At 39.0% G+C, this 23146-nt stretch overlaps 1 protein-coding gene across 2 annotated transcripts in view; it reads right to left on the reverse strand.

Annotated features, from left to right (window-relative positions):
- Window positions 1–21206: 21206 nt before the first annotated feature.
- Window positions 21207–23146, reverse strand: part of MRPL22 (mitochondrial ribosomal protein L22) — a 31176-nt gene continuing 29236 nt past the window's right edge. For both annotated transcript variants that reach the window (XM_079145453.1, XM_079145454.1), the window contains one exon: window positions 21207–21498. In XM_079145453.1, coding sequence (XP_079001579.1) covers window positions 21287–21498 — 212 coding nt within the window. In that variant the 3' untranslated portion in view covers window positions 21207–21286. The remainder of the gene's footprint in view (window positions 21499–23146) is intronic.

The following is a 23146-nucleotide window of genomic DNA, read 5'->3' on the forward strand; positions in this document are numbered from 1 at the left end:
CTATTCCAACTCTGTCACTTAGCTGTGTGAGCCCAGGCAAATCATTTCATTTCTTTGAACCCCAAGTTTCTCACGGAGACAACAACCAAGACTTCAGGACAGGATGCCGGGAGAAGGGAGATCATACGTTTAGCACAGTGCCTGGCACATAGTAGAGAGTTGATAATATTGACAACATTATAAATACCCAGAGCCATAAAACAGGGTGCTAAGCATTCAGAGGACTAGGCTAGTGTGGTACGGCTGTGGTGTGTGGTGATGCTGGACGCTGCTAGAATGAAAAGCAAGTCTTTATGTGCCGGGGTGCAGAGTATCCACTTTGTCCTGAAGCCTGTGGAAGGCCACTGGCATGACATAAATGGTGCAGTGAAATATTAGAGAGCAGAGAGGGAAGTAAAAACTAGCCTAAGGTTTTAGGGGTACAGACCTGCGTCCATCTCACTCAGTCCCGGACTTTCTCTGTCCCATGAACACAGTTAACATAGCTTAACAGGGAGACGACTCACCAAGGGAAATGTCACATCTGACACTCTTGTTTCACACCAACCGCTTCTCACAACAAAGAACTCGGACACAGAGAAGCACCTAGCTGCACAGAAGTGCCCTGAGCCACCAGCTGGACCGCCACCAAGCCCACCGTCTCCTAACCTCCCATGTAAATCCCTGTCAAAGGCGGAGGAGTTTCCCTCGCCTCTGTGACTTGGCCCAGGCTTCCTGCTGTGTTCTCCGTCTGTCCTCTGCCCGGGGCCAGGCCTTCTCTGGACCTTAACATCTGTGATGAACAAGGCTGGGTCAGAAGACAGTTTTGTCCAAGTTACGATCTGCACATCCAGGTGGAGGGTCTCACGGTCCCATCCTATTTCAACATTCTAATGCGGCCACATTTTCATCAACACCCGCTCAAGGTCCTTTAATCAATTGCTGTCCACCAATTTTTCTCTCCACCTGTTAAAACCTATAAGGTTTAATGTAAAACTCGGAGTAACGAGAAGAACCCAAAGCCCTTGCTTCTTCTGGGTTAGCTGCCTTCTACCTTTGGTTCACTATCCTTAAAATGAGACTTATTTTTTTTTTAAATTTGTTCTAATTGGTTATACATGACAGTAGAATGCATTTTGACACATTGTACACAAATAGGGCATAACTTCTCATTCCTCTGGCTGTACATGGTGCTGAGTCACACCAGTAGTGTAATCATACATGCATACAGGGTAATAATGTCTGTCTCATTCTACAGTCCTTCCCATCCCACCACCCCTACCCTGCCCTCCCCTCACTCCCCTACAGACAATCCAGAGTTCCTTCATTATTCCCTACTCTGCTCCCCACCGCCCAACTATGGATCAGCATCTGCTTATCAGAGAAAACATTTGGCCTTTGGTTTTTTTAGACTGGCTTATTTCACTTAGCATGGTATTCCCTAGTTCCATCCATTTACCTGCAAATGCCATAATTTCATTCTTCTATAAGATTAACATTCCATTGTGTATTCTTTATCCATTCTTTATCCATTCATCTGTTGTAGGGAATCTAGACTGGTTCCATAGTTTAGCTACAAACATTGATGTGGCTGTGTATGCTGATTTTAAGCCCTCTGGACATAAACCAAGGAGTGGGATAGCTGGGTCAAATGGTGGTTCCTTTCCAAGTTTTCTAAGGAATCACCGAACTGCTTTCCAGAGTGGTTGCACCAATCTGCAGTCCCACCAGCAATGTATGAGTGTATCTTTTTCCCCACATCCTCACCAACACTTATTATTGCTTATATTTTATAATTGCCATTCTGATAGGAGTGAGATGAAATCTTAGAGTACTTTTGATTTGCATTACTCTAATTGCTAGAGATGATGAACATTTTTTTTTATATGTTTGTATATCAATTTCATTTCTTCTTCTGTGAAGTGCCTGTTTGGTTCCTTAGCCCATTTATTGATTGGGTTATTTGGATTTTTGGTGTTAAGTGTTTTGTGTTCTTTATATATCCTGGAGATTAGCACTCTCTCTGAGGTGCATGTGCTAAAGATTTTCTCCCATTCCATAGGTTCTCTTTTCATGTTATTGATTGTTTCCTTTGCTGTGAAGAAGCTTCTTAGTTGGAATCCACCCCACTTATTGATTCTTAATTTTACTTCTTGTGCTTTAGGAGACTTTCCAAGGAAGTCCTAAGCCAAAATGATGAAGATTTGGGCCTACTTGTATTAGGCACAGGGTCTCTGTTCTAGTGCCTAAGTCATTGATCCACTTCGAGATGATTTTTGTGCAGGGTGAGAGATGGGGGTTTAATTTCATTTTGTTACATGTGGCGTTCCAGTTTTCCCAGCACCATTTGTTGAATAGGTTATCTTTTCTCCAGTGAATGTTTTTGGCACCTTTGTCTAATATGAGACAACCATATTTATGTGGGTTTGTCTCTATGTTTTCTATTTTGTATCATTGGTCTACATGTCTATATACCAATGCCAATACCTTGCCATTTTTATTACTATTGCTCTGTAGTATAGTTTAAGGTCTGGTATTGTGATACCTCCTGCTTCACTATTCTTGCTAAGGATTGCTTTGGCTATTTTAGGTCTCTTATTTTTCCAAAGGAATTTCATGATTGCCATTTCTAGTTCTATGAAGAATGTCATTGGGATTTAAATAGGAATTGCATTGAATCTGTATAACACTTGTGGTAGTATGGCCATTTTGACAATATTGATTCTGCCTATCCAAAAGCATGGGAGATCTTTCCATCTTCTAAGGTCTCCTTAAATTTCTTTCTTTGGTGTTCTGTAGTTTTCATCGTAGAGGCCTCTCTTCTCTTTTGTTAGTTTGAATCCCAAGTTTTTTTTTTTTTTTTTTTTGAGGCTACTGTGAGTGGGGTAGTTTTCCTAATTTCCTGGATTCATCACTGACGTACAGGAATGCATTTGATTTATGAGTATTGACTTTGTACCCTGCTGCTTTGCTGAATTCATTTGTGAATTCTATAAGTTTTCTGGTGGAATTTTTGGATCTTCTAGATATAGAACATGTCATCAGCAAATAGTGATAGTCTGAGTTCTTTTCCTATTTGTATCCTTAATTTCTTTCATCTGTCTGATTGCTCTGGCTAGGGTTTACAGGACTGTGTTCAATAGAAGTGGTGAAAGAAGGCATCTCTATCTTCTTTCAGTTTTTAGAGGGAATGCTTTCAATTTTTCTCCATTTAGAATGATGTTGGCCGTGGGTTTAGCATAGATAGCCTTTACAATGTTAAGGTATGTTCCTCTATCCCTATTTTTTCTAGTGTTTTGGACATGAAGCATTTTGTCAAATGCTTTTTCTGCATCTATTGAGATAATCATATAATTCTTGCCATTAAGCCTGTTGATATGATGTATGACATTTATTGATTTCTGTATGTTGAACCAAACTTGCATCCCTGGGATGAACCCCACTTGATCATAGAATACTACCTTTTAAATATGTTTTTGTATTTAATTTGCCAGAATTTTATTGAGAATGTTTGCATCTATGTTCATCAGGAATATTTTTATCACTGGGGATATTGGTCTGAAGTTCTCTTTCCTTGATGTGTCTTCGTCTGGTTTTGGTATCAGGGTGATAGTAGCCTCTTAGAATGAGTTTGGAAGAGTTATCTCCTTTTCTATTTCATGAAATAATTTGAGGACTATTGGTGTTAATTCTTGTTTGAAGGTCTTGTAGAATTCTGCTGAGAATCCATCTGGTCCTGGGCTTTTCTTGGTTGGTAGGCTTTTGATGGTGTCTTCTATTTCATTGCTTGAAATTGAACTGTTTAAATTGTGTATATCCTCCAGCTTCAGTTTGGGAGGATAATATGTCTCTAAAAATTTGTCAATGTCTTCAAGATTTTCTATTTTATTTGAGTATAAATTTTCAAAATAGTTTCCAATTATCTTCTCTATTTCAGTAGTGTTCATCATGGTATTCCTTTTTCATCATGAATTTTAATAATTTGAGTTTTCTCTCTCTCTTCAATTTTATTTATTTTTTCAAAGAACCAACTTTTTGTTTTGTCAATTTTTTCAATTGTTTCTTTTGTTTTAATTTCATTGATTTCAGCTCTGGTTTTAATTATTTCCTGTCTTCTGCTTTTGGTGTTGATTCGTTCTTCTTTTTCTAGGGCATTGAGATGTAATGTCAGGTCATTTATTTGTTGACTTTTTATTCTTTTAATGACTGAGCTCAATGCAATGAACTTTCCTCTTAGCACTCTGCATTCATAGTTTCCCAGAGATCTTGATATGTTGTATCAGTGTTCTCATTTACCTCTAAGTATTTTTTTATTTCCTCCCTGATTTCTTCTGCTATCCATTCATCATTCAATAGCATACTATTTAGTCTCCAGGTGTTCAAGTAGTTTCTATTTTTATTTTTTCATTGATTTCTAGTTTCATTCCTTTATGATCTGATAGAATGCAGGGTAGTAGTAGTTCTGGTTTTTTTTTTTTTTTTTTTTTTTGTATTTGCTGAGAGTTGCTTTGTGGCATAACATATGGTCTATTTTAGAGAAGGATCCATGTGCTGCTGAGAAAAAAGTATATTCATCTGATGATGGATGAAATACTCTATATATATGTCCAAGATACTCCATTGTTTGGTGCGTATATATTTACGATTGCTATGTCTTGTTGGTGTATGATTTCACTATGAAATAAACTTATCTATCCCTTCTGACTAACTTTGACTTGGGATTCACCTTGTCTGATATTATAATGGAAACCCCTGCCTGTTTACACAATCCATGTGAGTGATGTGTTTTTCCCCATCCTTTCACCTTCAGTCTGTGGGTGTCTTTTCCTAGATGGTGAGTCTCTTGAAGACAGAATATAGCTGGATTTTTTTTAATCCAACTGCCAGTCTGTGTCTTTTGATTGATGAGTTTAGGCCATTAACATTCAGTTATTATTGAGATATGATTTGTATTCCCAGTCATTTTGGTTCATTTTTTATTTTTAACTTGACTTAGTTCCTCCTTAAATTGGTCTTTCCTTTAGTGTAATTCCTCCCTTTGCTGGTTTTCATTTTTTTTCCCCCTTTTCCTCCTCATGGAATATTTTGTTGAGAATGTTCTGTAGTGCAGGCTTTCTAGTTGTGAATTCTTTTAAATTTTTGTTTATCATGGAAGGTTTTTATTTCATCTTCAAATCTGAAACTTAATTTTGCTGAATATAAAATTCTCAGTTTGCATTCATTTCTTTCAGAGCTGGATATATGTTATTCTAGGACCTCTTGGAGTTGAGGGTCTGGATTGAGAAATCAGTTGAAATATGAATTGGTTTCCCCCTACATGTAATTTGATTTTTTTTCTTTCTGCCTTTAAAATTCTATCCTCATTGTGTATGTTAGTCATTCTCATTATAATGTGCCTTGGTGTGGGTTTGCTGTAATTTTGTACATTTGGGATCCTGTAAACCTCTTATTGTTGATTTTCCATTTCATTATTTAGATTTGGGAAGTTTTCTCATTGAAAAGACTGCATTCCTTTGGTTTGTATCGCCATGCCTTCCTCTATTCCAATAAATCTTAAATTTGATCTTTTCATGTTATTCCATATTTCTTGAAAGTTCTGTTCATGGTTTCTTACCATCTTCTCTGTGTGATCAACTTTATTTTCAAGAGTATATATTTTGTCTTCATTGTCTGAGGTTCTGTCTTCTAAGTGGTCTAGTCTGGTGATATTTTCTATTGAATTTTAAATTTGGTTTATTGTTCACTTCATTTGGAGGATTTCTGCTTGATTCCTTTTTATGGTCTCTGCCTCTTTATTAAAATTATCTTTCACTTCCTGTATTCTCTCTCCAATACCATTCCTTATTTCGAAGATCAATCTATGTATTTTCTAAACTCCTTCTCTGACATTTCTTTTATGGTGTTGTCTATGGATTCTACTGTTGAAACATCTTGGTTTATTTGAGGTGCTTTGTTCATTTGTTTTTTCATGTTGTTTTTGTGTCTTTCCATCTAGCGGTATGAATCTGAGGCAGTACAGTTTCTACCCTGTAGTCTAATAGTGTCCCTGAAGGTTTCCAGTACCTCACTTTTAAGAGGGAGACCATTATTAACAGCACCTAATGCAAAAAATATACAACCTTAAGCCAAATGGCTCCTATTAAGGTGTCTACAGTTTTGTCACAATAAATAGAAATAATGTGTTCAACTATTGTCTACAACATAAACAGTAAGTTTACTAAAAGGGTTTTCCATTTCAAATGATGGACAATGAGGGAACAGAAGTAGTGTAAGATGTGATGTTCATGAGGGAAAAGGAGAGAAGATGGAGGTAAAACTTTATAGTAAAAGCAAAGAAGCAATTAATAGAGGTTGGCTGTTAGTATGAGAGAAGTGAGAAAGAGAATCTAGGAAGACAGGTAGGTGAGAGAAAAACTATGTACAGATGTTTTTAAATAAAAATATTAAAAATACAAGAATATACAACAAAACTGTGATATACTATTCATACATCCCGTTCCTCAATAAATTGATGCATGAAAAATAATAGGATTTAAAGATGCTACCAAAGATGTGAGAGAGGGCAGAGAAAAAAAGAAGGAAAATCTCAATGGAAAATTGAATGATTGCTTCCATTGGCTTTCAAAAATTTTCTTAGCTTCCTGTCTCCACCAATAGGTGGGGTTTTCTGAAGTTTGATGTTAGCTCCAATCTGGTGGGTGCTAGACCAGTTGGGTGGGCAAGTCAATAACAAGATGCCCTCACCATCTTGCAGTCTTCCCACCCCATTGTAGCCAGTGCCTTCCATCCCCATGCACTTCAGAACTCAGTGAGCTAGAGAGAGCCCCGTTTTCTCCAGTTTTAACCTGTGGCCTCCCCCCAGGGAATTGCCCCTAGTCTCAGGCTTTCCAAAGGCTTGCCAGACCCAGTCTGGCCCACACGAACCCAGCTGCAATCTGATGAACCTAGGCTTCAGCTTCCCCAGGCTCTGCCTTGCTGCATTTCCAAGATCTCAATCCCCTTTAACTTGCAGACAGATCACCAGGGGGATATGCTCACACAAAGGAGCCACCCTACAGAGGCAGCCAGATGACAGCCACTAGCACACCCAGCAGAAGGTCCTCAGGTGCAACCAGACCTGCAGGTACCCCAATGTATCCCCAGGTGTCCCCAGACTGGGTTGAGGGATCATGCTCCAAGATGGCAGCAGTGGTGGCAGCAAACTTACAGGCCCTGGCCAGTATCAGCCAAGATGGCAGTGGCCCCATGAAACCAAACCTTTGGGTGCTGTGACAATGGACTTCCAGGCAACACTGGGTAGCCAGCAGTGGGCAATCTGCTGGTGGTCAGCAGGTTATCAGTGGATGATTGGCGGGTGGAAGCCCAATGGCAGGCCATGGGTAGGTGAAAGGCAAGAGGTGGGCAAACAGGCGAATGGTGGATGATAGACAGCCGTCAGAGAGTAATCTGCAGTCAAAAAGATGGGCTATGCTGGCAGATGGTGTGTGACTGCTGAGGACAAATGGGGGGTAAACAGCAGGAGATCAGTGGGCAGCCACGGCTGCCTTGCAGAGAAATAGTATTTCCTCTGCTCGAATTCCAAGTCACTGAGTGACAAGGAATACAGCTTCCCTCTAGCCTGCCATTTTGGATCTCAAAATGAGACTTATTTTTAATTTTACAATTTTTTTTTCCAATTACCTAGATGATATATAGTCTACCTAGAAAATATTAAAAAAAAAAAAAAAAACCACACAAAGTAAAATTGAGTTGACCATAATCCTATTATCTATATATAGCTGTTACACTCTTAAAATACCCATCTTTTCCTTCATGGCTTCTGCTTTTGCTGTATAAAATGGCTTTCTCCATCCCGGGGCCAATAGATTTCAGAAATAGTTATTCTTTTTTATTAAACATCTCATATCTGCAACCTAGATTCTTTTAAACTGGCCTTGATTTTTTAAAGTTTACAGTCATCCAGGAGTGGAGGCTGAGGTAGGAGGATCACAAGTTTGAAGCCAGACTGGGTAACTTATTGAGACCCTGTCTCAAAAAAAAAAATTTTTTTTAAGGATGGTTGTAAGCTCAGTGGTAGGATGCTTGCCTAGCATGTACCAAGCCCTAAGGTCAATCCCCAGCACTACCCCACGCCCCAAAGTTAGTTCAGAGTGTGTTCACTTTTGCTAAATCATGTGGCTGCTTTAATTGTAAGAACATTGTAGGGAATGAAAACTTGACTTAGGCCTAATAGACTAAATTCCTCTGTATGTAAAATGCAGGAAATCATAACTGGACCCCAAATTTTCCTGTCATGTTTCTTATGTGTGGTACCAAGGATTGAACCCAGGAGTGCTCTCTAAGTCACACCCCCCATCCCTTTTTGCCCAGGCTGGCCTCAGACTTGCAATCTTCCTGCTTTAGCCTCCCAAGAAGCTGGGATTGCAGATGATATGTCTCATACACAGAAGGCTGCAGTGTGATGAATAATCTCAAAATGTCACATAACTACTGTTCACATGCTAGAAAGAAAGGAGATCAGGAGGGAGGGAAGGCGGTGAGGGTTTCCGTGGGGGCTTCGGTGGGTCCTCTCTCAAGGATGCATTCCCTCTACCTCTTGGCAATCTATCCTGTTAAGCTCTTCTCTTCTTTGTTTTGCTTTATGCTTTTATGTCCTACACATTCATCACCTATATTTTCTGCTTGCTTCTAAGTTTTTTTATCGTTTTTTTTCCTTCATATCTATGATTCATTTAGAATTTATCTTATGAGAGGAATTGAAAATTTTATTCCAAATGGTTCACCAATTATTTCAGCATTATTCAGAATGTTCTTAAAAGTTAAGGTTCTTAATATATGATTCACATAGAGAAAAATTTGTCCTTTGTAAGAGTATTGAATTTTAATCTACATAGTTTACAGTCACAAGCACAATCAAGATATAGACAGAATATTTCCATCACCCCAAAAAGTTCCCTGTGTCCTTCCAGAGTTGATTCCCAGTCCACCCCTGTCCCCCTTTCCCTGCCAACCTCTGATCAGCTCTCTGCCCTATAGTTTTGCCTTTCCCCAAATATCAGCATAGATGATCCTCTTGAGTCTGGCTTCTTTCATGTAGCACGATGCTTCTGAGATTCATGCATATTGCTGAGTGCATCAATAGTTCACCCTTTTTGTTGCTGACTAGTATTCCCTTGCATGGATGTACCACAATTTAGATTCAATCTTTAAGTGCTAAGCATGATGCTATCTGTAGGTTTTTAGTAGGTGCCCTTTATAAGAGTGAGAAGTTATAGTTGGCCGAGTTTTTACTATAAAAGGATGCTCACTTGTATCAAATGCTTTTCATGCATCTTCAGAGCTTTGCATCCTTATCAGTCTGCTCTGGAAGACTTTGCCATCCAAGAGACCTGAGGCCTTAGTTTACTGTCCAGGGAAAACTGTCCCAAGAGTGAGGTTTTGTGCCTCTTCTGTACCCACTGACCTCTTCGTGTTCTGTGGGAGAGTGAGTTTGCAACTCTACCCCCAGTGGCTTAAGGATTTTGATTCCTCTGAGGGAAGAATCCAGGAAAATATATGGCATTTTGTGTTCCCAACAAGCATTAAGTGCCACCTACCTGCTGGCACCAGGGATGCGGGCTGGAGTGACCACCCTATGGAAATCTTGGGGAGAGTTCGCAGCTGAATGCTACCTCAGCTACTCCACACTGACACACTGACCCGCACGTGGATTTGGGCAGCTTTGCACAGTCAGGCTGGTTTCTTCCCACGCATGTGCATCGTGGTGGCCCCTCTTCTAGTGCTCTGCCAGGCTAGAAGTTTGCGTAGCCCCTCTGTCCTTGGAGGAGCTTGTCTCTTTTGAACTAGGTTATGTGGTTGCCTCACAAACTCATCTATCTCGTGAGTTCAACAAAAGTAATGATTTTATTGTTTGTTGTTTTCTCGTAGATGGGGTGGGAGTGGTGTGTCCCACAGCTGTCTATATCCTAAGCAAAAGTGTAAGTACACTTAAATTCTGCCTTTATCTTATACCACTTGTATATGGATGTAAGCCTTTCTTGGGGCTATTTTTATTCTTACCCCCAAATTATGCTACTTTATAATAAATCTTCCCTTCTAGTAGTGTAAGTCACCCCTCAACCTTCCAAAATTCCTTCATCCTTCTGGGATGACCTTAGAATTATGCTGTCTAGCTGGGTGTGGTGGCACACACCTGTAATTCCGGCACACTGGGAAACTGATGCAGGAGGATCACAAGTTTGAGACCAGCCTCAGCAACTTAGTGAGTCCCTATCTCAAAATTTAAAAAACTAAAAAGGGCTGGGGATGTGGCTCAGTGGTTAAGCACTCCTGGGTTCAATCCCTGGTACCAAAAAAATAAAAATAAAAATAAATATAAATATATATATACATACATATATGTATACACATATACATATATACAGGTTTTTATTACAATTGAAATGATGTCATTACTGAGATATGTCACCCATAAATGCTATATGCCCTACCATTTATTCAAGCTTTCCTTCAAGTCCCCCAATAAGATTTTACAGTTTTATTTATATGGGCCTTCCCTATGTCAGTTTACTCCTAGATATTTTCGTCTTGTATTTTTAATGCCTTCTTAAAATTGTGCTTTCTGATGGTTGTTTATTTTAAAAGATAAGCATTGATTTCTGCACGGATTTTATAACTTATTGTCCTACTGAATTCTCCTTCTAATAACTTTTCTGTTGATTTTTTTGGGTTGCTAGGTAGATAATTGTATGCAAGTAAAAACTTGTCTCTTCTTCTTCCAAATTTTTTTTTCTTATTTGCTTTACTCCTTTGACTGAACTTTCAGAAAACATGAAATGATCATGAATAGTGGGCACACTGTGCCTGACTTCACCATAAATGTGATGAGACTCGCAGCAGACAGGATACATCGGCTTATTCGCCAAGCCCCTTCTAGACGTACTTGAGAAAGGAAAGTACAGATCTTGACGTGTGGTCTACCCAGCCACAGGCCACACAGTTCTCTGCTGGACGTGAACCATCTCACACTTAGCTCAGGCCAGGTTACTCTGAGATCATGGAAAGAGACGAAAGCAAATCCACACAATTTTGCTTAAGTGCAGACAAAAATAAGGTCACTGTGCTACCCATAAAATACCAAACATTCCTTTATCTTGGTTAAAATGAAGGACTATTAATTCTCTACCAATTAATACTTTTTTTTCTCACTCCAGTCTGCTCTCCATTTGAGATGTCATAGATTTACCCCCCTTTTGACAGCACTCAATCCAGAATGAACTCCTGCTTCCTTAGACCCTCCACAAATCACCCAACCGAAGCCCAAATCTTGGTTCTGATGCCGAGACACCCCAATATCCTCATGGTATATATTCTCCCTCACCACAGAAACAATGAACCAAACTTGTTCAACTACATAGTATTCATGCAGGAGGATATCCCTGACTGGAGGATACTGGCATGCTAATAAGACTAAAAAACTAAAACATGTTACTAGACACCCTTACAGCTAAGGTTCAGTCACAGATGAACTGTGACTGAAAAATTCAAACATGGGAAGAGAACAACATGCGGTCATCACAGACTAGGAGACAATGAATTCCAGTAAGACAATGCCTGGGTCCCTTTGGTGCAGCTATGGTGGAATCCTGGTATCAAGTCCATAGCATCACTATATCAATAAAACCCAATGACAGCATAGCAGAAGAAATGTCAGAAAGGGAGTTCAGAATGTACATAATTAAAACAATCAGGGAAGCAAACGAGGAGATGAAAGAGCAAATGCAGGCATTGAAGGAGGAGATGAAAGAGCAAATGCAGGCATTAAATGATCACAACAGTCAACAGTTAGAAGAGCAAATACGGGAAGCAAGAGATCATTTCAATAAAGAGTTAGAGATACTGAAAAAAAAAAAAACAAACAGAAATCCTTGAAATGAAGGAAACAATAAACCAAGTTAAAAACTCCATAGAAATCATAACCAATAGGATAGAACACCTGGAAGACAGAACCTCAGATATTGAAGAAAAATATTTAATATTGAAAACAAAGTTGACTAAACAGAAAAGATGAACAGAAATCATGAAAAGATTAAAAGAAATCATGAACAGAAGCTACAAGAACTATGGGATATCATGAAAAGGCCAAATTTAAGAATTATTGGGATTGAGGAAGGCTTAGAGAAACAAACCAAAGGAATGAACAATCTATTCAATGAAATAATATCAGAAAATTTCGCAAATCTGAAGAATGAAATGGAAAACCAAGTACAAGAGGCTTATAGGACTCCAAATATACAAAATTACAACAGACCCACACCAAGGCACATTATAATGAAAATACCTAACATACAAAATAAAGACAGAATTTTAAAGGCCGTGAGAGAAAAGAATCAGATTACATTCAGGGGGGAAACCAATAAGAATATCAGCAGATTTTTCAATCCAGACCCTAAAAGCTAGAAGGGCCTGGAACAACATTTACCAAGCCCTGAAAGAAAATGGATGCCAACCAAGAATCTTATACCCAGCAAAACTTACTTTCAGATTTGACGATAAGATCCTTCCATGATAAACAAAAACTAAAGGAATTTACAAAAAGAAAGCCGGCATTACAGAACATTCTCAGCAAAATATTCCATGAGGAAGAGATGAAAAATAACGATGCAAATCAGCAACGGGAGGAACTAGCCTAAAGGAATAGCCAAATAAAGGAGAAACCAAATCATGTCAAAAAACAAAAATGAGTCAAATGACTGGGAATACAAATCATATCACAATAATAACCCTGAATGTTAACGGCCTGAACTCATCAATCAAAAGACATAGACTGGCAGATTGGATTAAAAAGAAAAATCCAACAATATGCTGCCTGCAAGAGACTCATCTCATAGAAAGATAGCCATAGACTAAAGGTGAAAGGATGGGAAAAAACATACCATGCACATGGACACAGCAAAAAAGCTGGAGTATCCATCCTCATTTCAGATAATGTGGACTTCAAGCCAAAACTAGTCAGAAGGGATAAAGAAGGACATTACATACTGCTTAAGGGAAGCATAAATCAGCAAGACATAACAATCATAAATATCTATGCCCCGAACATTGGCTCATCCATGTACGTCAAACAAATCCTTCTCAACTCCAGAAATCAAATAGACCACAACACAATAATACTAGGTGATGTTAACACACCTCTCTCACTGCTGGATACATCGTCCAAACAAAAATTGAATAAAGAAACCATAGATCTTAATAACACAATCAACAATTTAGACTTAACCGACTTATACAGAATATACCATCCAACAAAGAACGAATACACTTTCTTCTCAGCAGCACATGGATCCTTCTCTAAAATAGACCATGTTTTATGCCACAAAGCTACTGTTAGCAAATACAAGAAGATAGAGATACTACCTTGTACTCTATCAGATCATAATGGATTGAAATTAGAAATAAATGACAGAATAAAAAACAGAAACTTCTCCTATACTTGGAGATTAAATAATACACTATTATACGATGAATGGATAACAGAAGACATCAGGAGGGAAATTAAAAAATTCTTAGAAGTAAATGAGAACAAAGACACATCATATCAAAATCTCTGGGACACTATAAAAGCAGTACTTAGAGGAAGATTTATTTCATGGGGCGCATTCAACAAAAGAAGTAGAAATCAACAAATAAACGACTTAACACTACAACTCAAAGCCCTAGAAAAAAGAAGAGCAGACCAACACCGAAAGTAGCAGAAGACAGGAAATAGTTAAAATCAGAGCTGAAATCAACAAAATTGAAACAAAAGAAACAGAAAAATTAACAAAATAAATAGTTGGTTCTTTGAAAAAATAAACAAAATTGATAAACCCTTAGCCATACTAACAAAGAGAAAGAGGGAGAAAACTCAAATTACTAAAATTCGGAATGAACAAGGAAATATCACAACAGACACGAGTGAAATACAAAACATAATTAGAAGCTATTTTGAAAATCTATACTCTAACAAAACAGAAAACCTCGAAGACATCAACAAGTTTCTAGAGACATATGAATTACCTAAACCGAACGAGGAGGATATACACAACTTAAATAAATCAATTTCAAGCAATGAAATAGAAGAGGTCATCAAAAGCCTACCAACAAAGAAAAGTCTGGGACCAGATGGGTTCTCAGCCGAGTTCTACAAAACCTTTAAAGAAGAGCTCATTCCAATACTCCTCAAAGTATTCCATGAAATAGAAGAGGAGGGAACCCTCCCAAACTCATTCTATGAAGCCAATATCACCCTGATACCTAAACCAGACAGAGACACATCGAGGAAAGAAAATTTCAGACCAATATCCTTAATGAACACCGACGCAAAAATTCCCAACAAAATTTTAGCAAATCGCATACAAAAATATATTAAAAAGATAGTGCACCACGATTAAGTGGGTTTTATCCCAGGGATGCAAGGTTGGTTCAACATCCGGAAATCAATAAATGTCATTCACCATATCAACGACTAAAAGTTAAGAATCACATGATTATTTCAATAGATGCAGAAAAAGCATTCGATAAAATACAGCATCCTTCATGCTCAAAACACTAGAAAAAATTGGGGTAGTGGGAACATTCCTTAACATTGTGAAGGCCATCTACGCTAAGCCCATGGCCAATATCATTCTAAATGGTGAAAAACTGAAAGCATTCCCCCTAAAAACTGGAACAAGGCAGGGATGCCCTCTTTCACCACTTCTATTCAACATCGTTCTTGAGACTCTAGCCAGAGCAATTAGACAAACCAAAGAAATTAAAGGGATACGAATAGGAAAAGAGGAACTCAAACTATCCCTGTTCGCTGATGACATGATTATATATTTAGAGGAACCTGGAAATTCCACCAGAAAACTCTTAGAACTCATAAGTGAATTCAGTAAAGTAGTGGGATATAAGATCAATGCACATAAATCTAATGCATTTTTTATACATAAGTGATGAATCTTTGGAAAGAATAATTAGGAAAACTACCCCATTCACAATAGCCTTGAAAAAAATAAAATACTTGGGAATCAATCTCACAAAAGAAGTGAAAGACCTCTACAATGAGAACTACAGAACACTAAAGAAAGAAATTAAAGAAAACCTTAGAAGATGGAAAGATCTCCCATGTTCATGGATAGGAAGAATTAATATTGTCAAAATGGCCATACTACCAAAAGTGCTATACAGATTCAATGCAATTCCAATTAAAATCCCAATGATGTACCTCACAGAAATAGAGCAAGCAATTATGAAATTCATCTGGAAGAATAAGAAACCCAGAATAGCTAAAGCAATCCTCAGTAGAAAGAGCGAAGCCGGGGGTATCGCAATACCAGATCTTCAACTCTATTACAAAGCAATAGTAACAAAAACGGCATGGTATTGGTACCAAAACAGACAGGTAGATCAATGGTACAGAATAGAGGACATGGACACAAACCCAAATAAATACAATTTTCTCATACTAGACAAGGTGCCAAAAATATGCAATGGAGAAAAGATAGCCTCTTCAACAAATGGTGCTGGGAAAACTGGAAAACCATATGCAACAGAATGAAATTAAACCTCTATCTCTCACCCTGCACAAAACTCAACTCAAAATGGATCAAGGACCTCGGAATCAGACCAGAGACCCTGCATCTTATAGAAGAAAAAGTAGGTCCAAACCTTCAACTTGTTGGCTTAGGATCAGACTTCCTTAACAGGACTCCCATAGCCCAAGAAATAAAAGCAAGAATCAACAACTGGGATAGATTCAAACTAAAAAGCTTTCTGTCAGCAAAGGAAACTGTCAAGAGCCTACAGAGTGGGAGAATATCTTTGCCACTCATACTTCAGATAGAGTGCTAATTTCCAGAATCTATAAAGAACTCAAAAAACTCTACACCAAGAATACAAATAATCTAATCAACAAATGGGCTAAGGAAATGAACAGACACTTCACAGAAGATGTACAAGCAATCAACAGATATATGAAAAAAAGTTTCAACATCTCTAGTAATAAGAGGAATGCAAATCAAAACTACCCTAAGATTTCATCTTACCCCAATTAGAATGGCGATTATCAAGAACACAAGCAACAAAAGGTGTTGGCGAGGATGTGGGGAAAAAGGTACACTCATACATTGCTGGTGGGGTTGCAAATTAGTGCAGCCACTCTGGAAAGCAGTATGGAGATTCCTCAGAAAGCTTGGAATGGAACCACCATTTGACCCAGCTATCCCACTCCTTGGCCTATACCCAAAGGACTTAAAATCAGCATACTGCAGAGATAACACCACATCAATGTTCATAGCTGCTCAATTCACCATAGCCATTTTGTGGAACCAACCTAGATGCCCTTCAGTTGATGAATGGATAAAGAAACTGTGGCATATATATACAATGGAATATTACTCCGCCATGAAGAATGATTAAATTTTGGCATTTGCAGGCAAATGGATGAAACTGGAGGATATCGTGCTAAGTGAGATAAGCCAATCTCAAAAAACTAAAGGACGAATGATCTCGCTGATAAGCGGATGAGGACATTTAATGGGGGTAGGAGGGGTTAGAGTTAGGGTTAGGGTTAGGTTTAGGGTTAGGGATAAGGAGGGTGGTAAGAATGGAGGAAGGAAGGACTGTATAGAGGGAAAAGAGGGGTGGGAGGGGTGGGGGGAAGGGGAAAATATAACAGAATGAATCAATCAACATTGCCCTATGTAAATTTATGATTTTTAATTTAAAAAAATGGAAAAAAAAAAGTTGACTACCTAATTTGGAAGACGCTTCTGTGTGATAAGCTTAGAATCAATTTTATAAACTGTTACAGTCATTTAAAAAGGATAGACAATTTCTATAGGGTACAAACTTTGAAATATTTATCAGTTATTACTGTTTAACAAAACACTTCATATCTCTGCAGCTTAAACAATAAGCTGTAATTATTGTTCTTGAGTCTATAGGTCAGTGTGGGGGTGGTTTTCCAGTCTCATTTGGGATTTTCAAGTTTCTGTAGTCAATTCTAGTCCCATCGGCTGGGTTCTCTCCCATTGAGGAGCTGGCTGGCTGTCAGCCAGGGCCCACTGCTCCCTTCCATGTGATCTCCCAGCCTCTAGCAGTGGAGCCTGGGATATTTAGACAGCAGCAGCAGTGGCTCAAGAAGGAAAGAGGAAGCAAGCAAGGTCTCTTAAGCCAAGGCTTACAACTGAAAACAGCCACTCTTAACACAAAGCCAAAGTCGTCACGAAGCCAGCCCAGATTCAAAGACTCTACTCTTAATAAGAGCAGCTGCAAAGTCAGCACAAAGAGCAAGGATATAGGTAGGGGGAAAGTGAAGAACTATGGCTAGACACACTTAAATCATTAAAATCACAATTCTTTTTTTTTTTTTTAACTGCAGGGTCCACTATGGGCACTGGAATTTATAGATGATCTTTAGGAGGTTTAGAGGTTTCCTCAAATAGACTCCAGAATATGTTCCTCCACATTTCACATTAAACAACACTTTCAATTCATTTATGTTTTTCTTTAAATTCTCCATGTAGCCATCCCTTGCTTTCCAAAGTGGAATAACAATGATTCATTCATTCAAGTCTCTAATGGAAAAACATTTAAAAAAAAATTTAGGGCACAAGTAAAATTCATCTACCGATATTTCCTCTTTTACTCAAAGTATTTATAATAGATAAATCCTAAAATTATACTTTTTTCCCTCTGCAGGACTGGAGATTGATTTCAGGGCCTCCCACACTAACACTGAACTATATGCTGAGTGCTTGCTTCTTTTCATTTTTTGAGACAAGTTCTAAGTTACCTAGGCTAGCCTAGAAATTGCAATTCTCCTGCCTCAGTAGCTGAGATTACAGGGGTGCACCATTGCACCTGACTGTAAGTTATACATTAAGAGAATTCACACTAGGTTGGTTTAACTTAAGAATAAAGCATAGACCTTTCAAATAGAAATCTGATCCTGGACAGTTATACCAGGAACAGAGGCTTAACAGGTGCCAGTTCTCTTAAGGTCAGGTCACCTGTGCTCTTTCTCTTGCTTTGGAATCTGTATGGATGCTCACATGCTCCAAAAACATGTGATTGAGCCCCTTGTACACAACTAAAACTGTTATTGCAAACTGTTAAAACAAAATGCATGGGAAAAAATCTAATTACTCGTCATCACTTTCAGAGAAACACGTTCATTTTATTTGCAATGTTTGTGGTACATTTCACCTGACTTTCTCTGGGACTTAGCTAGAGCCTTATAAAGTTTGCTGAATCCCAGTCAGCTGCAAAGATAGTATGTATACCATACTGTATCCTACACAGATCTTGTGGAGGGATGAAGTGATCCTAATGTTCATACTCTTAACAGCAAAACCCTTTGAGTCAATAGAACTCTTCACTGATCCACACATTTGCTGTTTTTACCCTTGCCTCTCATTGCCTCTGTAAGGAAATAAACTTAAAAATAAAACAAAACAAAAAACCTGTTTTCCAGATCCCTGGTGGACTCTGCTTCTCTAGTCTCTGATCCCTTTGTGTCTGTATGCAGCAGAGTAAACACTAGCTCTGACTGATTTGGAATCTCTTTCCCATTGCAGTACGAGCTCCATTGGGCAGTGGTCATATTTACTCTGTCCACTGGCTATACCTTAGCACAAGACATATAGTGATATTTCAATGAATTATGCCAAGTTGGGAAAAAAAAAAAAAAAGTGCTGACAACTCAAATATGTATATATGCCAGAGGTCAGAATAATGGTTACCTTTGGGGAGCAGAGTGGGTAGTGCCTAGAAGGGAGCATGAAGTGTACCAGGGTTGCTGTGAATGCTCTATTTCTGACCTAATGGGGGTTACCTGGACACCTTCCTTCACCAGCTGATCACTGAGCTGCATGCTTGTGGGATTCGCGTGCTTCTGAATACAATCCACTCCAACGACAGAAGTTTAAGTCTGTCAAAATTTTTTGAAAAAGAAAGAAAATTACAAGGATTCAGTGACCGACATTAATCAGGAATATTGGGCATCAGTTCTGAAAACTAAAGTCAAGCTTCAACTGGGGACCACAGTGCTCTTTTATGTTAGAAAGTACATTCTCAGCCGTGGAGACTCACAAGATGTTCTCCACATCACAGTCACAATGGGAAAAATCCATGAGACCATATATATAAGATGCTTAAAATGGTACCACATACACAGTAAATGCTACATATTGGCTATTAATACTTTATCACACACCACAGTAGTTCCAAATGAAGGCTTAACCTTAGATCACAAGCACATTTTCTTCATTTTCTTAGATCACAAGAAAAGCAAGTGAAATCAGGACAAGCTTCTCATGACATTCTATTCAGGGTGAGGGGTCTGGGGGTGATGCTCAGGGGTAGAGCATGTGCTTATCATGCAATCCCCAGCACCAAAAAAAAAAAAACTCAATTTTTCCCTTAACCCTTTTCAAAATAGCTTTCATAGCCTGACTGAGGCAGTGTGCTCATTTACATAATTCACAGTTATGGCATTCATGTCACCACTAGGTTTATTTGAGTCACATCTGAGGAACTCTGAACTCTAAAGCTAAGAATCATGGAGCACCTGTGCTAAAACAGAACACGGAGATCCTCTGGCCTGGTGATTCTCCAACAAGCAAATCACAGAAGCAGGGGTTTCCTGGTCTCCCACACCAGAAATTCTGACTCACTTATTTTGAGTAGAACCCAGGAATTTGCCTTTTTTAACAAATTCTTCAAGTGATTCCTCAGAGAACACCAAGCTCATTTTATAGATGAGTAAAATAGAGGCCAGTAGGGAAAGGATGTGCCAAGAGTCTTCTTTGTAGGTAAGGAACACACAATGCTGGAATGAATATTGGCCTTTACCTACCAGTGTTATTTCCATGACTCTATACAGCTTAGGATCCAAAAGGAATCTGTCCCAAACTTTGGTTTCTTCCATTGAGCCCTGATGCCTTTTTTACCCATGAAATACTTTTAACTGGAGAGAGTCAAAAACCCAGCTTTCGTTAGGAATGCAGAGTCAGGTTCTTTGGAAACCTAATTTAAGTCACAGCACCAATATTTACATACTGTGTGACTCTGTGATCGTTATTTGAATTTTGTATGATTTGGTTTTTTCCTTTGTAAAGTGGCAAAACAATTTTTAGGTTCACAGGATGTTGTGAAGAATTACATACAATACTAGCACACAGCTTGGCAAATAACAGGGTCCCAGTAATTAGTGGTTATTACTGATGCCATATAAAAACATGGCACTAAACCACATTCTTCATTCTCTACAGTAGTATTCTCAGAGTGGAACTAGCCCCTCCACAAGACCTAATGAATCAGAATCAATGGGATAGGGCTAGGGCCCAGATGTTTACATTAACAAGCATGCACCTCTGATCCTTCCTTTGCCTACAAAAGTGTGAGACACATTATCCACACAGCTATGGACAAAGAGTGATTCCTGTCAATGAAAACATGTGTATTAAAGGAAAACAGGTAGTGCTGAACACTTTAACCTGACAGGATCGATTTTCTGCTAACAAGAGGTGAGGTAGTGCCACCTACTGTCTTGTTTTAGAATGCAATGCTAAGGTTGACTCAAGTCCTCTCTCAGCAATTGAATTCACCTTGAAAAAATGAATAGGTCTTGAACAAGATATCCAAAGCACTGTTGGTAGGAGAGGAAAACAGGCTTTAGCTTGACCAGAAGAAAAGCCAGAAATTTGAAGGGCTTACTGAGTTTTTGATTAGAATACTTAACTCCTCTAATTTCAAGTTACTGCTGAAACAGTAAAGGAATATATAATCCTTCACATACTGGCCTGAGCCAAGGGTGAAAGGAAAATCAGAACTGCTGAAAATGCCCTAAAATACTGCAATGAAGCAACATGCAGCCACACTTACCTCCCACTGCACCCTCCCCCGGTCCCAAGAGAAAATCAAGTGAAATCAGGACAAGCTTCTCCTGACATTCTATTCAAGCCCTGTACCAAAGCTGCCATCTGCAGGACACCAGTTGAAAAGTTAATATTTCCTTCAAAAGACACTCCAAAACCCTTCTGAAATACAGTGTGTTACTGAGGTTGAAGCTGATTTCCCCTTCCAGCTTGCAAATGCATATAAACATACCCAGAGGCTCAAGAGAGATGGGCAAAACCTTATAAATATTCATATGAAACTTGCAGTGATACACCATGTTTCAATAATTCAATGACAAATCATAAAAAGCAGTTGTATTTTTTTTATTTTTAAAAAATAAATGGCAAAATATATACACTGTGGAGTCCGAATTCCCCCATCACAGAGTATGAATGATGGTCCGGTTGCGAAGCTCTTGGATGTACTCCTTGGCATGGGCGACTGCTGTCTTCGGTGCCTCGGGTGGAGGGGGCGGTCCTTCCACCAGCTTCACAAAATAATGGCAATAAACCTTCTCCATGATCCCACAGCGACCTCTGCCGTGGTAACGGATGCGTTTCAGGCACTGGCCTCGCCCTGAGGTGGACTCAGCTGCAAGGGAGGAAAGAGAGAGTTACAGGAAATGGCTGCTACCCACAAGACCACGGCTTGAGCAGTGGAGGACTCCTGTCCTTTCCTCACCTAGATCCTAGCATTCATGACATGAGCTCACCGGCTGGCTGAAGCAGGCTCATCTCAAAACAAGTATTTCCTGAGCACAAAGGGTCAAGCGCTATTCTAGGAGCCGAACACACAGGAGTGAACAGGACTGGCAAGGCCGCTAACTCCACACAGTTTACACTGGAGGGAGAAAACACAGTAATACTGGTTGGTGGCAAGTGCTATGAATTAATTAAATCAGAGATGTGACAGAGATTGATGTGGTACAACTTCATACCGAGGATGTCAAGAGGCATCCCTGAGGAAGATCTAAGGTGAGAATGAGTCATCCGAGCAAATGTCTAGAGAGAAAGTATTCCAGGCAGAGGGAACATTGGGAGGGAATGTACGTGGTTTGTTTTAGGAAGAAAAAAAGAGCAGCATGCTAAAGTCTGCTTAGCAAGGGTAAGGGTGGTACAAAAAAGAGAAAGGAATCAGAGATGGTGATGGGGGACAGATTACATAGGACCCTGGAGGCTAAGGTAAAGAATTCTAATTTTATTCTTCTACCTGTTATGACCAGCCATGGGAGCCAGGAGTTCCCAAATCTGCCTCTAAGACCAACTACACCAGACTAACCTAGGGGCACATTTAAAATATGATACTGATACCCCACCTCTGGGGATTCTAATTTAGTATATTTAGGGTGAGCCCTCGAAATTAAATCCTTAGCAAATACTCCCATCTGAAATTCTGATTCACGGCCAGTTTTAGGAACTTGGACAGCACATCTTCACCCTCAGCTCCCTTCTGTCATGTGGCCTATCAAAATCTATCCTTATCAAAGTCTAAATTTGGAAGAAATCATTTAAATAGTACATAAAAAACTGATCACTTGTTCACTCATAGTAGTAGCCACCTTCTACTATCTTCTAAATGTATTTAGTCCTTACTTTTGAGTTAATAAACCTTTTAAGATGGTAAATTCTGCAGAATTTATATCAACCCCATCCATTTCAACACTTGGTATTCCTACATTTGTATTATAACGTAACTTTATAAATACAGGGACAGTATCTAAGTAGTATGGGACAACCCCTAATCACAATATCCTGTCGTGGAGGGGGTTCCAGCAGTATTCTCCTAGCCCTTGCCAAACAGAAAGCTAAGGATGAAAGTGATTAAGAAAGCTGCCTGAGGTCTCGGTGAAGTAAATAAAGTGCCACTGCCTTTACGCCAAGTCCACCTACTCAGCACTCAAGACACTGGTAAGAATTTCCAAGAAGAAAGCAGCCTTATACACTTTGAGGGCACCACTGAGTTCCCTGGATCAACCTGCCTGGAGAAAACCTACAAATAAGAATGGTGAGACAGAAGTGAGTAGGAAACGTCTAAAAAGCATTTCACAAACAAGATGGCTGCTTCTATCCAAAACTGCTACTGCACCCAACCTGAGCACCAATCTCCAAACACCCTGAAGACAAGGAACACAACACCAGTGAAAGAAGCATTAAAACTAGCTAACTGCACACAGTATATAATCAATCAAAACACAATAATCAACCTTAATGGGGTCTGTTTAAATTCCCATTTTCCTTCC

This window comes from Sciurus vulgaris, assembly GCF_902686455.1.
Source record: "Sciurus vulgaris genome assembly, chromosome: 6".
Lineage (NCBI taxonomy): Eukaryota > Metazoa > Chordata > Mammalia > Rodentia > Sciuridae > Sciurus > Sciurus vulgaris.